Source organism: Cyprinus carpio, chromosome A23, assembly GCF_018340385.1.
Source record: "Cyprinus carpio isolate SPL01 chromosome A23, ASM1834038v1, whole genome shotgun sequence".
In the NCBI taxonomy this organism is placed as follows: domain Eukaryota; kingdom Metazoa; phylum Chordata; class Actinopteri; order Cypriniformes; family Cyprinidae; genus Cyprinus; species Cyprinus carpio.
Window position 1 is genome coordinate 14,706,399 of NC_056594.1, and position 21,293 is coordinate 14,727,691.

Sequence of the window (21,293 nt, forward strand, 5' to 3'; positions counted from 1 at the left end):
TTCCTTCTTTTTCTTCTTGCATAGTGACAATGAGGAGAAGCAGACGGCCAGTCAGCCGTCTCTGTGCGAGGATAGTAAGCTATGTACCGACGACACTCTAGATGACTACGCCAACAGCATGCAGACCGAGGTCATCATGGACGAGTCTCTGGCCAGTCAGAGCAGCGGAGTCCGAGATGTTCCTGACCCCGGGACTCAGGAAAGCTCCCCTCTAAATCCTGCCACAGCCATCTCCCACAACGGCCTGCCCAACTCCGTCGCCTTCCTTGACTAGCCGGGGCGAGACAAAGCCCAAACGTGGATTCACACATGTGCCCACCTGTTGCAACCGCTCATGACTGACCAAATAATCGAAAACCCACAACAATGAGACCTACAAACACAACAGATGCCAAGAAAACCAACCAGAAGCACTGCTGGAACTTACTTCAGACGTAATTGGACCAACACAACACTTTTAATACAATCAGAGGAAAACATTCGACTGACATAAAACAAATAGACTGCCATGCTCGTTGTTTACAGATATTATCTCGCATTTTACAATATAAAATAGGCTGTAGCCGCTTACAGTTATACTGACGTGACAAGAACATCTCCAGAAGAGACTTCTTTGATAATCCAGTGACATAAAGTAGACACCGAGCTCCCATGGCGAGACGGACTTGCCTGTTAGTCAATAAAAAGCATTGCAGAAGGAGGGTGTGAGGGAGAAGAGAGAAGCTGAGGGCCTTAAAATCATGACTAAGTGCGTTGTGCAAGCATATAGACAGCATGAGCTGGTTATACTGGTTGCAAAATTTAATCAACTTGTTGGGTTTTGTGCATCTCTGCCATGTCTTTCTTTGTTTTTTTTTTATTTTTTGAAGACTTGCCTGAACCATATTTATTATTATTTTTTTAATGATTAATTCATTTTTTTTTTTTTGTTGTTGTTGTTGTTTTTTACACAATAATCAGTTTTCTGTCAGGTTTAAAGGTGCTGTAAGTGACATTAACCTTTGTGGATCTTCTCAGCTTTAGCCACTGAATTATATATGCACCCTTTAACCTTTAAAAAAAAAAAAAACCTTAAAAAGACTAGCGCAGTTAGCGTGGCCCTGATGGTGCATCTTTCCCTGTCAAAATTCAGTGTGTTGTGACACAATTGTTTTTGGCGAACAACTTGGTAAATTTGGTTACATGTTATAGTAGATGTTTGTACAGTGTCCAGTTCTTTTCAGAAATGAAAATTCATCTATTTTCTGAATGCATCTTATTGATATTGTGAATGATGCATATATGCATATGTTTCATTTTTAACTTTTTATCAAAATGTCATAATTCATTCTTCCAATCTTCCGAACTGCAATGTCACATTCAGGTCTGCCACCATCTATCAACAACAGATTGATAAAACTAAGACTCCACCCTTCATTTTTTCTCCTTTTTAATAATTTAGATATTTTCCGAGTTCCATTCCATAAAATTTGCTTACAGTACCTTTAAGTCATCTATACGTTGATTTATTGTAATATTGTCGTGATCCTACAGAAGATACATATCGGTATCCCCTCAGTTACGATTACAGGTTTCCATAGTGTAAATACATGAGATGCAATGGCTCTACGACATAAGATTGGTTATAGCAAGCTGTACATATAAGCATCTATCAATTTAGCCAAATACAGTATTATAATCTTCATCTCCATGGGTTCCTGTGCTTGCCTTCAACAACATACTCATCACCATCTCTCATGTTTATCCTCTGTATGCGTCTGTGTGCTTAATTCTTGTTTTCTGCATTGTATTAAACTGTACTGACTGATTTTCTCTTGCAGCCCTGTTGGTGTAAAGCCATAAGAACACACACATAAGGTGCGTAGTTTTGAGGTCGTATTGAGTTAGATAGGGCTGTGAGAGAGTACAACCCACACACAGTTTAGTTTGGTTATGTAAAATGCAATCATGTATTGGCTTGTGTCTTATTACACAGAATGTATGCTTTGTTTGGATGGGAATTGTTCCATACCAGTATACCAAATAGCATTTGTTCTTTTTTTTTTGCATTTTGCATTTTGCATTTTGGTTCATTTGATTTGATGTATGATAACAAATATATCAGAATATAGCACTGAGAGAATCTATGGCACATCTGGTATTTCTCAAGAGAGGGGCACAGGGGGAAAAAAAATTCTTAATTTCCAGATGAATGTAAATATAGCCCAAAAAGATTGTTTGTTATGACGTTGGAAACGGTGTCTTGTTGATTATGTTTTAGGTTTTTAAATTTGAGTTTTGTAATTTTTTTTTACTTTCAAGTAACTTGTTAGAGTTGTGATCTGAGTGTGGTAGACAAATAGTGCATAGTTTTTAACTAAGAAAAAAGTCCTTTGATAAATAAATGTTGCAGGTTCTAAAAAAAAAAAAAAAAAAAAACCTGATTGGATAAAAGAGATGGAAAAAAGCTAAATTAAGCTACTGGCAAAACATGATTGCGCTTATAGTTTCCCAAGTGCTAAAGAATGGCAGTATTGTGCGTATCTGATTAAAATCTATTGTTGCAGAGGCAGCATGAAAGGAAAGACGCAGCCATCTTATTTGCACCACTGCGCACACACACACACACACACGCTTCCAGGGAGCAATAGAAACACGCTGACTCAGATCTTTGAGACCACTGTCTTGCGGCGGCTTTTGCAGTGATGCCCAGCCCTCTGGAATAGCTGTGGGGGCCGGACTGTCCGATCTGTGTTAGCCTCCCTCACAAAAGCTGTACAGACAAACTCAGGACAAAAGTCTCTAAGAGATCTATTTTCTTACAGGAGAGGGAAGTGATGCAAATTATATTCAACTCAATATTCGACTGAACTGCTGCTAGACGAATGTGTATTTTGTCAGTGTCTTGACTGTGTATTGAGCTCGGAAATGAATCGACTCTTGGATATCCACTATACTGCCCTCTGCTACTGCAACTAAAACTGGATGGGAGGGCACCGTTAAAGCTTGACTAGTGAACGAGCGTTGCCGTTTCTGTTGTTAGTTGTCAAATGTACGCATTCAAGCTCATAATGCATCTTAAAGTGTAGGCTTAAAGCATAAATAAGCTTGACATAATAGTCTCTTATTCCTCTTGTATGTTCTGTTTGTTACTGCATATGATGTGAAAATAAATGAAGGACGAGATGAATGAGGTCCAGTACCACTTTATTTCTCGTGCAGGAGAATGATCAGATGAGAGGATGGAATGGGAATGTGCTTTATCGAGAGCTTGTGCCAAACTGGGTGAAGTACTGAACTGTGGGACGGTTTGTATAGAGCTGCTTGTCCAGGTAGTGTTGGCTGAAAGACAGAAAATATCATGTTTATAGACATCCAAAAATTACTTTGCTAATAGCTACTAGCAATTTTATTTTTAACTTACACTACCGTTCAAAAGGCTGGGGTGAGTACGTTTTTTTTAATGTTTGTGAGAGAAGTCTCTTATTCCCATCAAGGGTACATTTTTTTATCAAAAATACAATAATAACAACAATATTGTGAAATATTATTAAAATTTAAAATAACTGAGAGACCCTGCTCATATGATTGTAAAGCACTTTGGGTGTACAGCAAAACACAATTAAGCGCTATATAAATGCTTCATTCATTCAGCTGTTTCCTGTTTAATATTATATGTAAATTATTATATTCAAATATAAGTAAAATAAAATATATTTCAGCAGTCATTACTCCAGTCTACAATCACCTTTGATCAATTTAATGCATCCTTGCTGAGTAGTCATTTCTGCCAAGCAAAATACTGACACAAACTTTTGAACAGTAGTGTATATCCAGGTCAAATAGAATATATTAAACAAGGAAAAATACAGGATTAGGTTTTGAAATGTGAAAAGTGACCCTATTATTGCCATCACTTATATGAACTATTGGAAAGCTTGCATTACCAACCACAGTAGCGTAAATGGGTTATTTTATATCTTTTGGCCTAGCTGATATCAACCAAAAAGAAAAGCTGTGGGAGAGGAGCAAGTTATTTAAATTTAAAGAAAACATAATGCGCAGTGATGAATTGTATAGACCATTTTTTAAGGTCTTTACTACTCTTGATTGTTTATTTTCCAGTTGTCTGCTGTGTTTTTAACAATGGTGAAATATGAATGTGCCACTTACTGCGTTTGCTGCTCTTGTGCCAGCTGTTGATTGTGTTTATCAAGCTGAATTCTCCTCTCTCTCTGCAGCTCCTTGTCTCTATTCTCCTCTCTCTCCTGCTGTCTGGCCTGCTCTGTCAGATGGTAATCCCAGGCCACATCTCTCTGCCTCTCCATCTCTTGAAGTCTCTGGTGAAATTGGAAAGGGATAAAAGAGTATTACTTTTATGATGACTATAAGTGCATGCTTAAATGGCACATGTCAGTGCCGGATCTTAACCTCTTTCTCCAAACACTGTTCCTTTATCTTTCTGTGGATATCACTGATCTGCTGTGGGGTCATGCCCTTCCAGCGGTCTGTCAGGACTTGTGGACCCTCTGCTGAGGATTCCGTTTTTCTCTTTGCAGCCTCTGTTCGCTCTGTCAGGAGGTCAGAGGTCACCATGTACCGCACCTCTGCCAGCTCCTCTCCCTCTCTCCTCAGTCTCTCTTGTTGCTCCCTCTCCATCCTCTCCTCTGCCTGCAAAGGGAGGTCAGATGTTACTTTGACCTTTCATCTCAAAGATCTATGGTGCCTCTGTGGGTTTCCGAAACAAAAATTCTGTCATGATTTACTCATCCTCATGTCATTTCAGACCCATGTTTGCGAATATTAACCTCATATTGTAAGTAAATCGGGTAAAAAAAGCTCTTTGAGTTGACAATTGCAGGTTAGCACTCTTAACAGTGTATGCTTTTATAGTATACTATATATACATATATGGAAAATAGCAGTGAACATTCTTGAATAAATCTCCTTTCCATGTTCCACAAAACTCAAAGTGGTGAGAAAATGACCTTATTTTCATTATTGGGCGAACAATCTTTATTTAATATTTAATAACCTACTAAAAATAAACACAAATGTTTGCCTTCATTGATTTAGTGGTGAGATAATACCTGAGCTTGATTGTAATGACTGAGTGCAATGTGGGCTGCTCTTTTGCACTCCTCCTCCAGGGCGTTCAGCTGCACTGCCCTGAGGTCTTTTTCCACCAACTCCCTGCCGGTAAGCAGCTCTGCACACACAAACACAGATATGATATGCATGATTAGAACCTCTGTGCTCCTAAACACAGTGGAATACACTTACATTATCATTGCTTCTATTTTAACATCACAAGGCTAAATGGGATATAATGCAATCAGTTTACCTCTGTTTTTCTGTTCCCTTTCTTGTTTCTTCCTCTCCTCCCTTTGAGCTCTCAGGTTTCTCTCGTTCATTTCCATCTGAGCTCTCTTCTTTTCATTCTCATTAATTCCTTCTCCCTGACCGAGTGTGCATAAACATATTCATAGAATATGAACAGTGGTGTCCAGCAGTGTGACATGATATATTTCCAATGAAACTATTTTAAACAACTTTATATATATAATTATGTTTTTTTAAGGCCATTTTATTTGAGAGACTACATATTTGTACTTTCTTTTGTCACACTATTTAAATGATCTCTAAAATGGTGAAAACCCTCAAATAAATGCTGAAAAGTTACCAAAAACTTATTGTCCTTTAAATTCAAATGAACATTTTTATCACACTTTATTTTAGTGTTCTTGTTACACATGTGACATACACACTGTAGTAATAACAGTAAATTATGCAAAATTACATGCAACTAACCCTAAAGAAACCCCTTCTCCTAACTTTAACCCATACATGTATATAAATATTACTCATGACTTAAAGGGATAATCACCCCCCCACCCCCCACCAACAAAAAGGTTTTGTAATTATTTACTCATCCTCAAGTTGTTCCAAGCCTGTATGAGTTTCTTTCTTCTGCTGATCACATAAGAATATGTTTTGGTATCCAAACAGTTGGCAACCAAACTCATCCTTTCTAATCATCTTACTACTTGTCCGCTTGATCTTATTTCATCTCATCTCCTTCAAGCCATTTCTCCTGCAGCTGTACCTCCACTCACTCACATCATTAACACATCTCTTCAAACTGGTGTTTTCCCTCAGCATTTAGACAGGCCCATATAACCCCACAACCCACCCTTAACCCATCTCTTTTAGAGAACTACAGATCGGTTTTCCTTCTTCCTTTCATTGCAAAAACACTTAAACAAGCTGTGTTCAACCTAGTCTCTGCCTTTCTCACACAGAACAACCTCCTTGACAGCAACCAGTCTGGTTTCAGAAGTGGGCATTCAACCGAGACTGCCTTGCTATCAGTTGTTAAAGCGCTAGGACTGGCTAGAGCGGATTCCAAATCTTCTATACTTATCTTGCTGGATCTGTCTGCTGGTTTTGACACTGTTAACAAGATCCTCCTGTCAGCACTATTGGCATAGGGCATCTCAGGAACTGCACTCCAGTGGTTTGAGTCTTATCTCTCAGATAGGTCCTTCAAGGTATCTTGGAGAGGTGAGGTGTCCAAGTTGCAACATCTAACTACTGGGGTGCCTCAGGGCTCTGTTCTTGGACCACTTCTCTTCTCTGTCTACATGACATCATTAGGTTCTGTCATTCAGAAACATGGCTTTTCATACCACTGCTATGCTGATGACACTCAACTCTGCCTCTCATTCCACCATGATGATCCGATGATAGCTGCTCGCATCTCAGTTTGTCTAACAGACATTTCTTGCTGGAACTCAACCTTGCCAAGACAGCACTGCTTGTGGTTCCATCAAACCCATCGTTTCATCACAATTTCACCATCCAGTTAGGCACATCAACCATAACTCCTTCAGAAACAGCCAGAAACCTTGGAGTTATGATTGATGATCAGCTGACGTCCTTAGACCACATTGCTAAAACTGCCCGGTCCTGCAGATTTGCTTTATTCAACATTAAGAATATCGGGCCTTTTCTTTCGGAACATGCTTCACAACTCTTTGTTCAAGCTCTTGTTCTGTCCAGGCTGGACTATTGCAATGCTCTCTTGGCTGGTCTTCCAGCCAGTTTTATCAAACCTTTAAAATTAATCCAGAACGCGGCAGCAAGATTAATTTTTGATGAGCCGAAAAGAATGCACGTCACACCTCTGTTAATCAATTTGCACTGGCTACCAAGACCTGCTCACATAAAATTCAAGGCATTAATGTTTGCCTACAGAACCACCACTGGCTCAGTACCCCTTTACCTAAATTCATTATTTCAGACTTATGTGCCCTCTAGAAGCTTGCATTCTGCAAGTGAATGTCGCTTTATTGTGCCATCTCAAAGAGGCACAAAATCACTTTCACTGAGTTTTAAATTAAATGATCCCTCCTGGTAGAATGACCTGCCTAACTCAATCAGAGCAGCTGAGTCCTTAGCCATCTTCAAGATTCGGCTAAAAACACATCTCTTCCATCTTTATTTGACCCTCTAACTCTAGCACTCTCTATTCTAATTCTATTTTTTTTTTTTTTTTTACATTTTTAGACTTGCACTCTATTTACTTACTAACAGCTTGTTTTCTTTAAAAGAAAAAATAAAAAGAAACTAATAATAGATTCTCTAACCTTTTCTATTATACAATTTAAAAAAAAAAACCCCTAAAACAACATCTCTCTATACTATACCCCTTCTATATCTATAATATATTTTTTTTTCGTTTTCCTTTTATTTATTATATGATTTAGAAAACCTTGCTACATGTACTGCATTAAGCTAACTGAGACTTGTTATAGCACTTGCATATCATTGCTTTCTTGTTGATTTTGATTGCTTCCATTGTCCTCATTTGTAAGTCGCTTTGGATAAAAGCGTCTGCTAAATGACTCAATAAAAATGTAAACAGTTGATGGTCCCCACTGACATATACTATAGAAGTCAATGGGGTCCATCAACTGTTTGGTTACTCATATTCCTCAAAATATCTTCTTTGTGTTCAGCAGAAAAAAAAAAAACTCATACTGATTTAGATCAACTTGAGGGTGAGAGAATGGTGACATAATTTTCATTTTTTTAGTGAACTATCCCTTTATTTTTTTAATTGCACTGTAACAAGGACACCTTAAAATAAAGTTTAACCCAAAATATTGAAGGAGCCGTTTGTGTCCATGTCATTTGGTAGAGACTTTATCTGTTGCTGTGTGTCCCAACAAACACTTTGTCTATACTTTACAGTCTATACTTACCAAAAACACTTGCATGCTGGCGGGTCCCAGTGCCGAGTCAGAGTCAGAAACACTGACATTTGACGCCCCCTGTCGGCAATAATTGATATCTGCATCACGACCGTCCTCAGCACGCTGATGTATCGCTCTATATTGTACCAAGTCCTGAGCCAACTCTCTTCGCAACTCTTCTTCCTCTTTTTTCTGTTGCATTGCCATTTCATCCAGGGATAAGCGCAACAGGTCTGAACAGCAAAGAACATTATTTCTGTATATCATAGACCAGTGATTCTGTGTCCGATATTTTGTAACACAGGCGAAATATAGCTTACAATATAATTGTTGTTTGATACTTTCAGCGTTGTAGCTTATTTTGCAGTACACAAGTAGTGCAGAAGTTGTGAGAGACCAACAAGCTGCAGAAGCGATGTGTCTTACCACGTGCCATATCTCGCTGCTGGTCCATGTCCAGTCGCTCTCGTTTCTCCTCCTGCTGTTTCTGGAGCACACGCAGGTCAACGCCGATCAATCGGGCTCTGGGGTTGAATATTCGGCTCTTGCGCTCAGCCTCTGCGGCCCGACGCCGCTCCACCGCCTGCAGCGCAGACTCATCCACGGGTAAATCAACCTTGTACATGTTCTGTCAAAGCAGTTTTATATCAACAAACATCTCTGTATTAGATATCAGCTCCCTCTCTCTCACCGCCACTGAGAAGCTGGTGGATAACGTTATTTATTAATTTTTTATTCTTTTAAATATATATATTATCAGGTATTTATAATTATGCAGAGATGAAGATAAAATATCAAAACCTTACTGGTGAATATCAGTTGGATTTCGACGAACGGCGGTGTGTCAGCTCTCCTCCTGCTGTGTTTGAAGCGCTGTTTGGCGTTGTCATGGTAACCGGTTTACGCTCTGTGGCGCAGCTTCTGTAACTAGGTAATGGGCACTGATCACTGATCTATATAAGTGGCACTGATCTATGTTCTATATTATAGATCAGTGGTTATGGGATATGCTTGACAGATTATTCATACAAAATTATACAAATTCTTTAGTTTTACAAACCAGGGTTATTATAGTTAACTAACCCTAAACCGAAATAAAATAAAACATAAAAAAACGTATATTTGACACATTTTAGTGGTGGTTCGAGTTTCAGTACCATGGACAGCTCCCTCATCTTAGCTATAGGTATTTCATCATTGGGGCGGTGTCAGTAAGTTTGTAATGTTATAGTTCTTAATATTTAATATTCAGTTGTCTGGATTTATACAAACTGGAATTATATCTCGATAAACAACACGTGCGGGGAAAAAAGTCTATACAGTGTTGTTTTTGCTTCACAAATTCACATGAACTATCCAAAGTGGCCCGAATTCATTCGAAACACCCCCTTAGCTCTAGGACTTTTATTTTGCCTGCATTCTGCTCCAGACGGGGGGCGTGTACTCGAGATTGTCTTTTGTCAGATTATTATTTCAGACGTTTAACCTCTGAAAGATGATATGTAACCTAACGTATCTAGTTGCCAATTCGTTTTAAATCCGATTTGACGCAGCCACACAACGTCTGGAGAAACGCATCGCCACAAAGACTCTACAGAGCATCAATCTGACACCCTACTCCTGAGATAAATCAGACAGCATGGGATATTTAAAACTGATCGAGATTGAAAATTTCAAATCTTACAAAGGACGTCAAATAATCGGACCGTTTCACAAATTTACAGCTATAATCGGACCAAATGGATCTGGTAAGTGTTATCTCAGGTGCTGATGCAGCGCGGTGGACTGCAGGGATGCAGCTGCTGCTTGGGTCTAGTGTGCGCGCTGCATTATAATGGAATCGGGTGTATTTTTTTTTTCTTTTCTTTTTTTCTTCTTCTGATTTTTTTTCCCCTCTCTGTTACAGAGTTTAGATTTTTTGGAAACAATGCATTCATCATTTTTTTGCAACCAAGTTTCAAATGTTAAGATAATGTTAACCTAAAATTCATTCATATTACATGCTTAAAGTCATATTTTTTCAAAAATAGCATTGTCCCTCAATTAGTTCTAAAGCTTTGACTGCTTGTATGTGTAAAAAAAAAGATGCCTTCATTTGTTTTGCTACTAATTTTAAGTAATTCATAATATTCATTCAAAATTGTAATATATATATTCATATATTTAATGTTATTAAATTTTTCTAAACATTTACCATGTTAAATTATTTTCTCCTTCAATGTATTCCAAAGCTTTGTATACTTGTTTAAAGTATACAAAGTGTACAAAATCATACTTTTTTCATTTCCATTTTTCAAATATGATGTGATGCATAATATGCCTTCTTTTCAGATTATGTTCAAAATTGTTATTATTATGAAATAATTTTTTCAAATATTACAATTGTCCCTCAATTTATTTTAAAAATGGTGTACTTTTTATGTGATGTGTGAAAAAACCCCCAAGGTGAATATACATTTGAACAAAATGTTTTATTGTGCTTGTGCATCATTTCCATTCATTATTTAAAATGAAAAAAAAAAAAAATGAAAAAAAGAGAAATTTATACAAATTTATACAAAAATATTACTTAATTTTATTTAGGATACAAAACTGAAATCAGCCTTACCAAGACACAAGAGTCCTGTTTAAAAGGACAAATAATAAACCTCAAAAAAGATAATGCACTCCACTAACTCTATGCCCAAAATCACTGCTCTCTAGGGAAGTCAAATCTAATGGATGCCATCAGTTTTGTATTGGCGGAGAAGACCAGTAACCTGCGTGTTAAAACCCTGAAGGATCTCATCCATGGAGCACCAGTGGGAAAACCAGCAGCTAACCGTGCCTTTGTGAGCATGGTGTACTGCGAGGACAATGGAGATGAATGCACCTTCACACGGGTCATCATTGGTAAATGTTAAAAAATAAAGTTTCTAAATGAGTTGCATTACCGAAAATTGTTACAACTTCATAATAGTAAGAAAAAAACCTTTTTTTGTGCGTGTGTGTTATTTACTAGTTCTATGAATCATTTTTGTCCTGCTGTAAGACTAACTATTTTTATGTTTCAGGTTCCTCCTCAGAGTACCGAATCAACAATAAAGTGGTCGGGCTTTCAGAGTACAGTGAGGAGCTAGAAAAACTGGGTATCCTTATCAAGGCCAGAAATTTTCTTGTGTTCCAGGTAAACATGCACATGACCTCCTACTTTTTTCAGTATTATAGAAAATATAAGATAACCCGAATGAGATATTTTGAGTCAGTGTAACAGATTTCGTATGTCTTTATTGTGCAGGGTGCAGTGGAGTCCATAGCCATGAAGAATCCTAAAGAGAGGACCACTTTGTTTGAGGAGATCTCCCGGTCTGGTGAGCTGGCCCAGGAGTATGACCGCAGAAAGAAAGAGATGGTGAAAGCAGAAGAGGACACACAGTTCAACTATCACCGTAAGAAAAACATCGCAGCAGAGCGCAAAGAGGCCAAACAGGAAAAAGAGGAGGTAAACTACTTTGCTACAGGAACATCTCATTTTACCACAATTCCACAGTTGAACTTTTGCTCTCTTTTCAGGCGGAGAGGTACCAGAGACTAAAGGATGAGGTGGTCAGAGCTCACGTTCAGCTCCAGCTCTTTAAACTTTACCATAATGAGGCGGAGATCGAGAAGCTGAACCGAGAGTTGTCTCAACGCAACCGTGAGATTGAGAAGGACAGGAAGAAGATGGATCATGTAGAGGAAGAGCTCAAGGAAAAGAAGAAAGAGCTGGGAAGAATGATGAGGGATCAGCAGAATGTAGAGAAGGAGATAAAGTGAGTGATGGGTGCTATATATACAGTATATCATTCTATACATGGAAATAACTATATAATTATATTTTAATTTAAATTAAAAATAACAATTTCAATGTGGTATTAGACATCCGTGTTGTTTTAGTATCATTGAGATACTATTATAGTTTTTATTAATATTTTGAAATAGTCCCCCCCCCCATTTTTTAGTCATTTAAAGTGTTGTTTTTCTGTTGTAGTTTTTGAAAATTTGAAATTCCTTGATGAAATAATATAATTTGAAGTTCTTTATATTTTATTTTGTTTATTTTACCTTAAGACTCTACTGAAAACTTGAAGTATTCTAGTTATGATAAGCCAACTATAACTCATGATCACAGTTTGCTAATGAACTACTTATCTAACCTCGTCTAGAGAGAAAGATGCTGAGTTGAATCAGAAACGGCCACAGTATATCAAGGCCAAGGAGAACACTGCCCATAAAATTAAGAAGCTGGAGGTGGCTCGAAAATCCTTGCAGAATGCCCAGAAGATGTACAAGAAGCGTAAGGCTGACATAGAGGAACTGGACCGCGAGCAAGGTGCCGTGGAGATGGCGAGGCAGGAGTTTGAGGAACGGATGGAAGAGGAGGCACAGAGTCAAGGCCAAGATTTGACACTGGAGGAGAACCAGGTCAGTCGAACTGAGCTGTACAATGCGCTTCAGCTGGAATAAAAAATGCAAGTATGTACATAAATTTCAATGTTTCATTGTACACTTATACTGTTATCTCAGGTGAAGCAGTATCACAGGCTAAAGGAGGAGGCTAGTAAGCGGGCAGCTACCTTGGCTCAAGAGTTAGAGAAGTTTAACAGGGACCAAAAGGCTGACCAGGACAGGCTGGATCTGGAGGAGAGGAAGAAAATTGAGACAGAGGTACATTGAGAAATAAATGTCTGTGAACTCTTTTTTGTGCTTTTGTAAAACACAGATATGTTATATCTCTTTTTGATTACAGGCCAAAATAAAGCAGAAGATTCGTGAGATCGAGGAAAACCAAAAACGCATTGAAAAGCTGGAGGACTATATTGCAACCAGCAGGTGTTTCAAAGATCATTATAAAATGAATAGTATCATGCTATAAAAATAGTTGATATAAACCTATCTGTATATTTATACAATATTATGAAAATATATAAAAAAAAAAAAAAAATAAAAATAATTGAGAAAAAAATAAATATTTTATCATATTATTTGTATTTCAAATGTCCTTAATTATGGAATCCTGAAAAAAAATCAACATTAATAATAAGAAAGGTTTTAAAATAATCATATTAGAATGATTTCTGAAGGATCATGTGATACTGAAGACTGGATTAATGGCTGCTGAAAATTAATTTCAAATATTTTAAATATATCCAAATAGTAAAGTTATTTTAATTTGAAATACTGTAAATTGTAATATTTCACAATATATTGTATCAAATAAATATAGCCTTGGTGAGCAATGTGTATATGATTGATATATTGAATAGATTTATTATAATAATACATGTAATTATAATTTTTTTTTTTTTGCATCATACCTAAGTGTAAAGCACATCCTCTAGTAACTTTATTTGACTTTTCCTTCACCCTTCAGTTTCATGGGATGGCAAACTTTTAACCGTCTCTGTTTTTTCTCTCACCAGACAGTCTCTGGATGAACAGAGGCGTATGGAAGAGGAACTGACTGAGGAAGTGGAGCTGGCCAAAAGAAGGATTGATGAGATAAACATGGAGTTAAACCAAGTACAAATACACATTTGCTCATACTCTTAGGTACATCATTTTACCAAGACTGTGTTTTCACTGCTGAGATGATTCTGGTCACAGGTGATGGAGCAACTTGGAGATGCTCGCATCGACAGGCAGGAGAACAGCCGTCAGCAGCGCAAAGCTGAAATTATGGAGAGCATTAAAAGGCTTTACCCTGGCTCAGTGGTGAGTTGCTGTGTGTATAGACACATTTTCAATTGAAGCTTGCAGCAGAAGCTTGTAAGATGTCCCCAAAAAGCTTTTACTGATTTCTTTCGTTTCCATATAAATCCCTTTATCAAACAGTATGGCAGACTGATCGACTTATGCCAGCCCACCCAGAAGAAATACCAGATTGCAGTGACCAAAGTCCTCGGAAAAAACATGGACGCCATTATTGTGGACTCTGAGAAAACCGGCAGAGATTGCATCCAGTACATTAAAGAGCAAAGAGGAGAACCAGAGACCTTTCTGCCTCTTGACTATTTGGAGGTACAGACCGATTTTAATAAACAATTCAAGAGCTGAGCTCTGTATTTTCTATCTAAAGGCTGAACCGCATTGAGCAGCCAGTGGAATGTGTTTCACTAGCCATGTGCTTCTCTCCCTCAAGTGAAACCTACAGATGAGAAACTGAGAGAGCTTAGGGGGGCAAAACTAGTGATCGATGTGATCCGCTATGAGCCGCCACACATAAAGAAAGCCCTTCAGTATGCCTGTGGCAATGCTTTAGTGTGTGAGAATGTGGAGGACGCTCGCAGGATCGCCTTTGGAGGACCATACCGTCATAAGGTTTAAATATGTCATATAAGTTAAATATAAAACACATATCAATAGATTACAAACGATTCATCTTCTATTCTGTCTTGCTGCTTTACAGACCGTGGCCTTGGATGGAACTCTCTTCCAAAAGTCAGGTGTGATCTCTGGAGGAGCTAGCGACCTGAAAGCAAAGGCTCGGCGTTGGGACGAGAAAGCTGTGGACAAACTTAAGGAAAAGAAAGAGAAACTAACAGAGGAATTAAAGGTGACATACAAAAGAACTAAAGAGAAACTTCGCACACAGCTGGAAAATGTACCATAATTTAGGGCTGTCACGAGCATGAAATACAAATTCTATAAAATTGTTAAAGTTGTATAAATATGAAAATACTAATCATTTTCTAAATAAAACAATTTTGTAAATATATTAAAACAATGTAAATATTTTAAAAATAAAAAAAAAAAAAAAATAATAACAATAAAAATCAAATAAAAATCAATAACATTCATATAATTTGCTGAGAATGTTTTGAAATCGTACAAATGGAAATAATTGTTTTTTTTATTTTATTTTTTTTTATCTACATTGTCAGTGTGGTCTCATGTGTCTGGAATTTAATATGTGCACAACAATAGCAGTTTGTGCAGATAATCCCAATTAGATCAAATAATCTTGATCCAGTGTCTAGATGGCAATTGGAAGTAAAATCACATGACAGATTCTTTTTTTTTTTTATCAAGCTGGTTTTGCATCTTATTTGTGTCTACTCAGGAACAAATGAAGGCAAAGAGAAAGGAGGCAGAGCTCAGGCAGGTCCAGTCTCAGGCTCACGGGCTGCAGATGAGACTGAAATACTCTCAGAGTGATCTGGAACAGACCAAAACCCGCCACCTCTCCCTGAACATGCAGGTACACCGGAGAAACAACGCCTTGGTCAAGACATCAATATGTAGAGAATCATAATCATGCCCTAAACTTTTACAAGATAAAATTACAGGTGGTTTCTAATGAAGTCACTGATGTTACAATGCATTTTTCAAAATACATCTATGTCTTTGTAGGAGAAATCGAAGTTGGAGAGTGAGCTGGCAAATTTCGGCCCACGAATCAATGACATCAAACGAATCATCCAATCACGAGAGAGGGACATTACAGAGTTAAGAGACCGTATGAACCTGGTAAGAGCTCTGGAGAAAATGAAGACGTTTCAAATGCTGTCAAAGATCTTTAATGCTCTAATAATTATTATTTATTATGGTCATTCACAGGTGGAGGATGAGGTCTTTGTTGAATTCAGCAAATAGATTTGCGAAATAAACAACCGAGAGAATAAAAAAAAAAAAATAAACAAAAAAAAATAGACAAAAAAAAAAAAACCAAACCTCTTAAGGACACTATACAAGTTATCAACTACTAAGTGGACTGCCATGATCTAGCATGTATTATACTGCAATTCTAGGCTGGAGTTTGAGACACAGAAGACCCGTCTGGCCATTCAGCTTGATTATGAGAAGAACCAGTTGAAGGAGGACCAGGAGAAAGTGATGATGTGGGAGCAGACTGTAAAGAAAGATGAGAATGAGATTGAAAGACTTAAAAAGGTGATGGGGAGAATAGGGGAGGAGTGAAAGGTCTTGACAAGCAAAGCATAGATCAGTGGAATCTTTAAGCATGAAAAACTAAACAGTATGTTGTTCTCCCACCACCTCAGGAGGAACACAGGCACATGAAGATCATTGATGAGACAATGGCACAGCTACAGGACCTGAAGAACCAGCATCTCACTAAGAAGGGAGAGGTAAATGACAAGAACCGAGAGATGGAGGAGATCCGCAAGAAACTAGGGTCTGCCAACAAGTGAGAAACAATCATGTTTATTTTTCTCAATTCTTTAGATGTTTTCAAACCCAATGCTGAATATATGTATGTGTGTGTGTGTGTGTGTGTGTGTGTAAATGTGTGTATTAGTGTTAAAATTAAAATTAAATAAATTATAAATGAAAAATAATTTTGCTTGCTGTGATATGTATGTAATATTAGAGAGCTAAAAAAATAATTTTGCTTGCTGTGATATGTATGTAATATTAGAGAGCTGACCCAGCTGCAGAAGGAAGTAACTGCAATTGAGACCAAACTGGAACAGAAACGCAGTGACAGACACAACTTATTGCAAGCCTGCAAGATGCAGGACATCAAACTGCCACTCAAATCAGGGACAATGGATGACATCAGCCAGGGAGAGGTACAGACAAACATACACTTTTCTGAACATATGTTCCTACACACACACACACACACACACATACTGCTTTTGCAAGCAGACATACATACTGATCTATCTGCATAGGGAAGCTCTCAAGTTGAGGATTCGATCAGCAGCCCGAAGGCATCAAGCTCTGTGCATGCCAAAGAGGCCCTCATAGAGATCGACTACAGCAACTTGAATGAGGACCTCAAGGTAATTTTATTTGATGAAACATCATGAATTTGTTGTTTAACAAGCAACCTGGAACAATCAAAAGTGATGTAAAACTGTTCTATAGGATGCTCTGTCAGAAGAAGAGATCAAGGCAGAGATGAACACCCTACAGCAGAGGCTGAACGAGCAGCAGAGCATCCTGCAGAGAATCAGCGCTCCCAACATGAAGGCCATGGAGAAACTTGAGAGTGTTAGAGACAAGTTCCAGGAGACCAGTGATGGTGAGCCCAGAAGTCCAGGCTCATCTGCCCGTAGCTAATCTTGATCTGAGTAGTCTACTTGTAACCTTCAGAATAGTGTCTGGGGGACACGTTGAGTTTAAATCAGTGGTTCTCAGCCCTTTTGGCTCCATGGCCCCCCACTGACAAAAACAATAATTAAAGGTCCCCCATTTAAGTTATTTTTTTAAACTTCTCTAATGACTAAGGTGCTTTAATGACAACATTTTTATTTACAGAAACTTGGAGTGACAATATATTACAATAATTATAATATGTTTTAATTAAAGATGATAAATTATTAATAAATTAGGAAATTATACTTCAAATTAAAATAATCCTTAGGGAATCCTGAGGGACTAATGAATAGTCAGCGGAGTTGGGATCCATTTGAGGCTTTATTAAAATCAACAGTAGTAATACAAACAGGCAAGGGTTGGTCATTAGCAATATCAGTGGCCAAGGCAAAACAGAGTCATAGTCGAAAAACAGGTAGAAGGTCAGGGCAGGCAGCAAACAATCAAAAATAAACTCCAGGCAAATGAGGCAGAAACAGTAGGCAGGCAGCAAAGGATCAAAACAAGGTAAACAACCCAGGGTCGTACACAGGCAAGGCAATAATAACAATCAAATGCTCAGAAATGTCAGCCAAGGCAAAACAAGACTTTGCAATGATAGTATGAGTGTGTGCTGCTTAAATAGTCCAGGGAATAGTAGTCTCAGCCTCAGACGTCACCCATACAGACCAGAGTCCTGCACGGGTCCATTTTTGGAGACCCGCCCCCTCCCGTACCCGCAAAGTACAGCACCAGATCCGACCCTTCACCCATGATAATATCAAATTAAATCCGCACCCGCCCAGACCCGTTAATATTTGGCCCGTTACACGATCCGTGCCCGCGATAAATCACACACGCTAAAATCATTCCAATTAAAGTGCTTTATTTTTTTCTCTCGCACCTCTCTCAACATCACAACAGCGTCATGAAAGGGCTAATGAAACAAGCTAAAGTGCGCATTGTTTTGCACCATTCAAGTAGCCTACCATTGGCACCTAAATAGGCTATGGAACCTAATAACTATACGCAAATAGACCTATTAATGAAAAAAAAAAGAACAAGAGAAAATACAACCTGAGCCTATTGCTCACAAACAAAAGCCTTACTAGGCTACAAGAAGCATCAACAAAAGTCGCACTGTCGCAGTGGTGGTGACATGATGGGTCAAATGTCATATCGTTGTTGCGTATATGTAATGGTAATTTAGACATACAAATATTGCACATATTTTTCATCCGCGCTACTACCCACCCGCAAGGAGTTAATTATCCGCCTGCATCCCCACCCGTGAATTTTAGAAATGTCACAATCCACCCATTTTAGCCACTTTTATGCGGGTACCTGTGGGTACCCGACCCGTTGCTGGACTCTACTACAGACTGTTCTGCTGCTCTGCTGTCAGTCTGAAGTTCTGGCTAAGCGAGACTGGGGGAATAGGGAACAGGTGAGGGGGTAATCAGTTCCAGGTACGGGGATTATGGGAGATGGAGTCAGGGGTGATAAAGTCAGTAATCAGATGAGGAAGCCCTCTGGTGGTGATTGGGAGGAACCACAGAGGCTAGACTTGTGACAAGGAGCAAATTAAAATAGGAAATATGATGTTGGTTTGCATCTTAAAGCTTTCCTTTCTTCCTTTCTTTCTTTCTTTTGTATTTTAGTTAGCCACTGGCCTAAATAATAATTATAGCTATAACATCTACTTTTTTAGGTATCCATGAAATTCAGCTGACGTTTCTACTAACAAATACATATTCTGATGTGCCTTACAGAGTTTGAAGCTGCTCGGAAGAGAGCAAAGAAAGCCAAACAGGCGTTTGAGCAGATCAAGAAGGAGCGGTTTGACCGGTTCAATGCTTGTTTTGAGTCTGTTGCCACCAACATTGATGAGATCTACAAAGCACTGTCACGTAACAGTAGTGCACAGGTTAATGAAAACACTCTGAACTCTGACCTCACTCACTATTTTTAAGAGATAATCCTTCAATAAAACAAGTAGAATTTTTTATTTAATTTAAAGATACTTCATATCCTTTCAGGCATTCTTGGGGCCAGAGAACCCAGAAGAACCATACTTAGATGGAATCAACTACAACTGTGTGGCTCCAGGAAAGAGATTCAGGCCCATGGACAACCTGTCTGGAGGAGAGAAGACTGTGGCAGCTTTAGCTCTTCTTTTTGCCATTCACAGGTTCAACAAATATCTGTAAAAAAAATAAAAAGATATTTAAAAGTAAACTTGTATGTTTTGCCCTCTAATTAAAAAAATGCATCTCTGTTCCCTTAATAGCTACAAGCCTGCACCTTTCTTTGTTCTGGATGAGATTGATGCTGCTTTGGATAACACAAACATTGGCAAGGTGTGTCTTGTTGGAAGGCCTCTTCCAAATGCAAATGTGTGCTTACTGAACTGAATGGCATCAATATGAAATCTATTTAACTTTTTGCTTTGCAGGTGGCCAATTACATAAAGGACCAGTCAGTCCAGAATTTCCAGGCTATAGTTATCTCTCTGAAAGAGGAGTTCTACACAAAAGCTGATTCTCTCATAGGAGTTTACCCTGAGGTTTGTCTTTCAGCAACGGTCATATAAATCTTATTTAACAAAAGTATTTGACACATGCAAGAGTTCCATTAAAATAAAACCCATCCCAACCTATTATTGTACACAGTGACTTAGAGACTGCAGTAAATTGTTTTGAATTTTTAAATGTTGTCTTTTTCAGTTAAGTATTAAGTATCAGTTATAGTATTAAAGTAAATAATAAATTGATTTTTTTCCTTTCACAGCAAGGAGATTGTGTCATCAGTAAGGTGCTGACCTTTGATCTTTCCCAGTATCCAGATGCCAATCCCAATCCTAATGATTAGGTTAAGATGATCTAAATTTATTGGTAGACAGCTGAGAGAGCGACCAGTCATATCTTTTGAAAACATGATTATAATCATTGATGTTTACATAGATGCTTTTTTAAAATTTAAATACAGATTGTTGCTATATTGTCTGCTGTACTGTAGTGTATATAGTGTGCATGATTGTGTAAGTATTAATATTCTGTGTTCTGTGAATATTAGATATAAATGAACAGCTTTTCATGTTCAGTCAACTGGACTGTCTAGATCCGTGATTTTATATATGGCTAATGTCTTGTCTGCACTAAATCAACAGAGAACATTTTAGCTGCCTACTGTAGAGTGTGCCTTGTGGATGATCTGTCCATTCAGTACCATGTGGAATAACAAGTATAGTATTTACTTTGTGGGAAATTGTGTTATGTAAAATGTATTCGAACTGAAAATAAGACCTTGTGTAATGTGCTCATGGCACTTTCCACAAATATTGAATACTTTGCTGTTCTATGACATTTGTGCAGGATTAGAAACATAATTCCCATGACCCCCCCCCCCCCCCCCCCAATAATTCCCCAAAATTGCAAGCCCCCTAGAGCATAAAAATAAGTCATCTCAAAATAAAACTTAGTTTGGTTTTCTGAGCATGATGATAAACATTTTCCAAACATCATCAACTTCCCCCCATAGAACCCTATTTCATCCACATAAGAAAAAATCATGCTTTGGAAAATTAAAAAATATGACATCAAGTTTTTACTGTTTAATTAGAATGATGACTTTTCTCATAATTTCAACTTTTTATCTTATAATTCTTAATTAGTATGTCATAATTTTGACAGTTAATCTCATAATGTAGATTTTTTTATGTTATGAAAAATAACATTAGCCTGAAAAACACATTTGTTGAAAAATAAAAGTAAAACAGCTCGAAGCTTCTATTTTGAACAGTTTCAGTAACTGTTTTGTACCCTGTTAATGGAAAGTGCCACAACTGTCATTCTAAATGTTATATGGAACAAAAAATAAATCCGATGAAAGGACAAATTGGAATTGTGGTTATATATAAACAAACCAGAGCACACCTGACGAACCACTCACTCACTCACTCACTCACTCACTCACTCATACCCATAAAGCTAA

General features: G+C 37.9%; 3 protein-coding genes across 7 annotated transcripts in view; 2 read left to right on the forward strand and 1 right to left on the reverse strand.

Annotated features, from left to right (window-relative positions):
• The window catches only part of LOC109064079 (neural cell adhesion molecule L1-like), a 56,346-nt gene extending 53,177 nt beyond the window's left edge, over window positions 1-3,169 (forward strand). For all 4 annotated transcript variants that reach the window (XM_042713306.1, XM_042713308.1, XM_042713307.1 and 1 more), the window contains one exon: window positions 25-3,169. In XM_042713306.1, the coding sequence (XP_042569240.1) occupies window positions 25-274 (250 nt within the window). In that variant the 3' untranslated portion in view covers window positions 275-3,169. The remainder of the gene's footprint in view (window positions 1-24) is intronic.
• Window positions 3,170-9,202, reverse strand: LOC109064106 (RIB43A-like with coiled-coils protein 1). Of its 2 annotated transcripts, none has more exons than XM_019081117.2 (8): window positions 9,044-9,202; window positions 8,664-8,865; window positions 8,247-8,470; window positions 5,324-5,438; window positions 5,070-5,188; window positions 4,411-4,650; window positions 4,153-4,319; window positions 3,170-3,321 (listed from the first exon to the last, which is right to left on the reverse strand). In XM_019081117.2, exons 2-8 carry the CDS (start codon window positions 8,860-8,862, stop codon window positions 3,240-3,242), a joined length of 1,146 nt encoding a protein of 381 aa, XP_018936662.1. In that variant the 5' UTR covers window positions 8,863-8,865; window positions 9,044-9,202; the 3' UTR covers window positions 3,170-3,239. The 2 variants fall into 2 exon arrangements, with proteins under 2 accessions (XP_018936662.1, XP_018936664.1); XM_019081119.2 differs by having other exon boundaries at window positions 8,664-8,941; window positions 9,044-9,127.
• Window positions 9,203-9,632: 430 nt separating this feature from the next.
• Window positions 9,633-21,189, forward strand: smc1a (structural maintenance of chromosomes 1A). The gene is given in 26 exon segments (XM_042713311.1): window positions 9,633-9,985; window positions 10,941-11,129; window positions 11,291-11,403; window positions 11,515-11,718; window positions 11,790-12,028; window positions 12,422-12,680; window positions 12,783-12,923; window positions 13,006-13,088; window positions 13,679-13,778; window positions 13,863-13,970; window positions 14,091-14,276; window positions 14,397-14,576; window positions 14,665-14,811; window positions 15,319-15,456; window positions 15,609-15,725; window positions 15,816-15,920; window positions 16,005-16,148; window positions 16,259-16,404; window positions 16,636-16,789; window positions 16,895-17,005; window positions 17,091-17,247; window positions 19,073-19,227; window positions 19,340-19,491; window positions 19,591-19,660; window positions 19,756-19,866; window positions 20,091-21,189. Coding segments are annotated over 26 exon segments (3,699 nt in total). The 5' UTR covers window positions 9,633-9,876; the 3' UTR covers window positions 20,172-21,189.
• The last annotated feature ends 104 nt before the right edge of the window (window positions 21,190-21,293 follow it).